Source organism: Petaurus breviceps, unplaced genomic scaffold (genome assembly GCF_028583685.1).
Source record: "Petaurus breviceps papuanus isolate PSGF00001 unplaced genomic scaffold, PetGlider_PUasm1.0 91041, whole genome shotgun sequence".
NCBI classification, from domain to species: Eukaryota; Metazoa; Chordata; class Mammalia; order Diprotodontia; family Petauridae; genus Petaurus; species Petaurus breviceps.
In genome coordinates, this window is record NW_027187400.1 from 42714246 (window position 1) to 42716545 (window position 2300).

At 52.5% G+C, this 2300-nt stretch overlaps 1 protein-coding gene across 1 annotated transcript; it reads right to left on the bottom strand.

The window, feature by feature from the left end:
* Nucleotides 1-43: 43 nt before the first annotated feature.
* Nucleotides 44-2082, bottom strand: LOC138154494 (cytochrome P450 2B10-like). The gene is made up of 3 exons (XM_069079347.1): nt 1849-2082; nt 888-1050; nt 44-414 (listed from the first exon to the last, which is right to left on the bottom strand). The coding sequence occupies exons 1-3, from the start codon at nt 2011-2013 to the stop codon at nt 83-85; spliced, it is 660 nt and encodes a 219-aa protein (XP_068935448.1). The 5' UTR covers nt 2014-2082; the 3' UTR covers nt 44-82.
* Nucleotides 2083-2300: the final 218 nt, after the last annotated feature.

Sequence of the window (2300 nt, forward strand, 5' to 3'; positions counted from 1 at the left end):
CCATCCCTCCCCTGCTCTCGAACACCAAACTTGACCTTCTCGTGGCTGCCCTCCCCAGATGTTCCCTTTCTCTTTCTTATTCCTATGTCCTCTCTTTACGGAGCTGCTGTTTTGGCACATACCCGGTGCCTCTTTCCCAGGTGTCTCTGTGTTTCTGTCTCCAGACATCTGCTCCCCTCCCAGTGACTTTCTGTGCCCCTGTCCCCACCATCCCTGCTCCTGTTTTCCCTTTCCATCTCTGTTCCTGAAGTCTCAAGTCTGAACCTTTGGTGAGGCTGAGTTCCTGAGTGAGGGCAGCTGCTTCCTCTTGGATCCGCTCGGCAATACTCCGGCTTCCTATGCCCAGCTTTTTCAGTGTTCCCACAGTAAAGGTTCGGAGTGTGTGCCAAAGATGCCCATTGGAGAATACAATTCCTGCACAAGGGAGAGAGGGAACAAGAGATAAGGAGGCAGAAGGAGTGGAGAAAAGGGGAGAGAGACTGAGAAGGCAGAGTGAAACAGGGGACAGAGACATAGCAAATAGATATAGGGTACAGAGGGAGACAAGGGGAAGGAGATAGGAGGGCAGAAACAAGAGGGGCAGAGAGATGGAGGGCAAAGATGGAGACATGGAGACTTGCCCACAGAAAACAGAGATGGAGGCAGTGTGGGGAGGAGCATCACAGACACATGAAGGAGCAGAGACTGGGAGAGCAGTCACCAGGGGATAGATCCAGAGAGAGAGAGAAGTGGGATGAGACCAAAGGAAATGGGGAGATGTGAGGAATGAAAACCCCAGAGATACAGTGATTCTTGGAGGGGGAACAGAGAGACTTGGTGAGAGATGAAGACATGAGGCCAGGGCCTCTGCATGAAGGGAGACTGTGGACGCGGCCCCTGCCCCTCACCTTTGCCTAGGGTACAGCGGTCAAAAGAGGCCATGCCACCACGCCCACTGAAGGTGTCTGCCTGCAGAAGCAGAGCTTCTCTGAGAGTGCTGGCTCCACTCAGTACCACGAATGGCTGTGGGCCCAAGTGCACTGTGAACACGGATCCAAAATGCCTGCTTAGCTGTGGGAGGGAGAGTGATCCAGATCAGACTCCCAGCTTGCAGCCCAAGGGTCCCCAGCTTGCCTGCACCCCATCCCCACAGCCCGTATGGGAACCATATTCCTCCCATTTGGGGTTTTCTTGGCAGAGATGCAGATATGGTTTGCCATTTCCTTCTCCAGCTCATTTTAGAGTTGGGGACCTGGGGCAAAAAGGATGAAGTGACTTGCCCAGGGTCACACAGCTTATAAGTGTCAGATCAAACTCAGGAAGATGAATCTTGCTGACTCCAGGCCCACTTTCTATGCATCACCTAGCTGCTCAGGAACCTATTAGCCCCTGATACTTCAGTGTTGGGGACCCCAGCCATCACTCTGTATCCTGGGCCCTCTACCTTCAACTTCAGCACCCCAGGACCAAGACATTATAGCCCCTGGGAGTGCCAAGCCCCAGACCTAGTCTGTGACTCTCCTGTGATCTCTAGGTGGTCCTGAGACAGTGCAGGCTGGGTCTTCTAGCTGCCCCCATCCTGGTCTCTGGGTGGGCCCTTGATTCTTCATGGAGATCTCCAGCCCTGCTTCCCAGGGGTTGCCATTTCTTGACTTCCCACTTCCTGCCCCTACTTGGATCTGGCTCTCCCAGTCTGAAATTCTAGGACCCCTAAATATCCCTTCTCCTTCTGTTTCTGGCTTTCAGTGTCTGCCTCTGCTCTACCTAACTGGGCATATTCCAGTTTTCCTTTCAGAGGAATCTCCCTTCAGGTCCCCATTACTTGGCACCCCTTGCAGTCCAGCTCTTGTCTTCCCGGTGTTCTCCTACCTCCATGAGTCTTTTGTCCAAACTGGAAGGGCCAAGCTGTAGCAGGTTTCCAAGCAGTGGTAGGGGGGTGGGGCCAGGGGGCAGCTGGCCAGGAGAGCCCTTTGAGCCCCTGCTGTGAAGGGCCAGAGCAAGGAGCAGAAGACAAAGCAAGATTGGGAGCAGCATTGCAAGACCTGAGCCCACACGTGTGTCAGAAGCAGCCTCGCCCTGCTTAATAAGGCTTTTCTCCTGCCCAGCCTCCTGGCTTAGAATCAAGCTTCTGAGCCCAATCCCTGAGCTCTTGGGGCTCAAGTTCCAGCCTCCTCTGGTCCCTTTGATTGTTTTTTAATTACATTTTTTTCAATCAGTAAAAATCTGCTTTCTCACCTTCTCACCCCAAACCCAGGAAGTTATGAAGATTAAAAACAAATCCTGTTACAAACACATATCAAGATAAATCAAAATAAATTTCT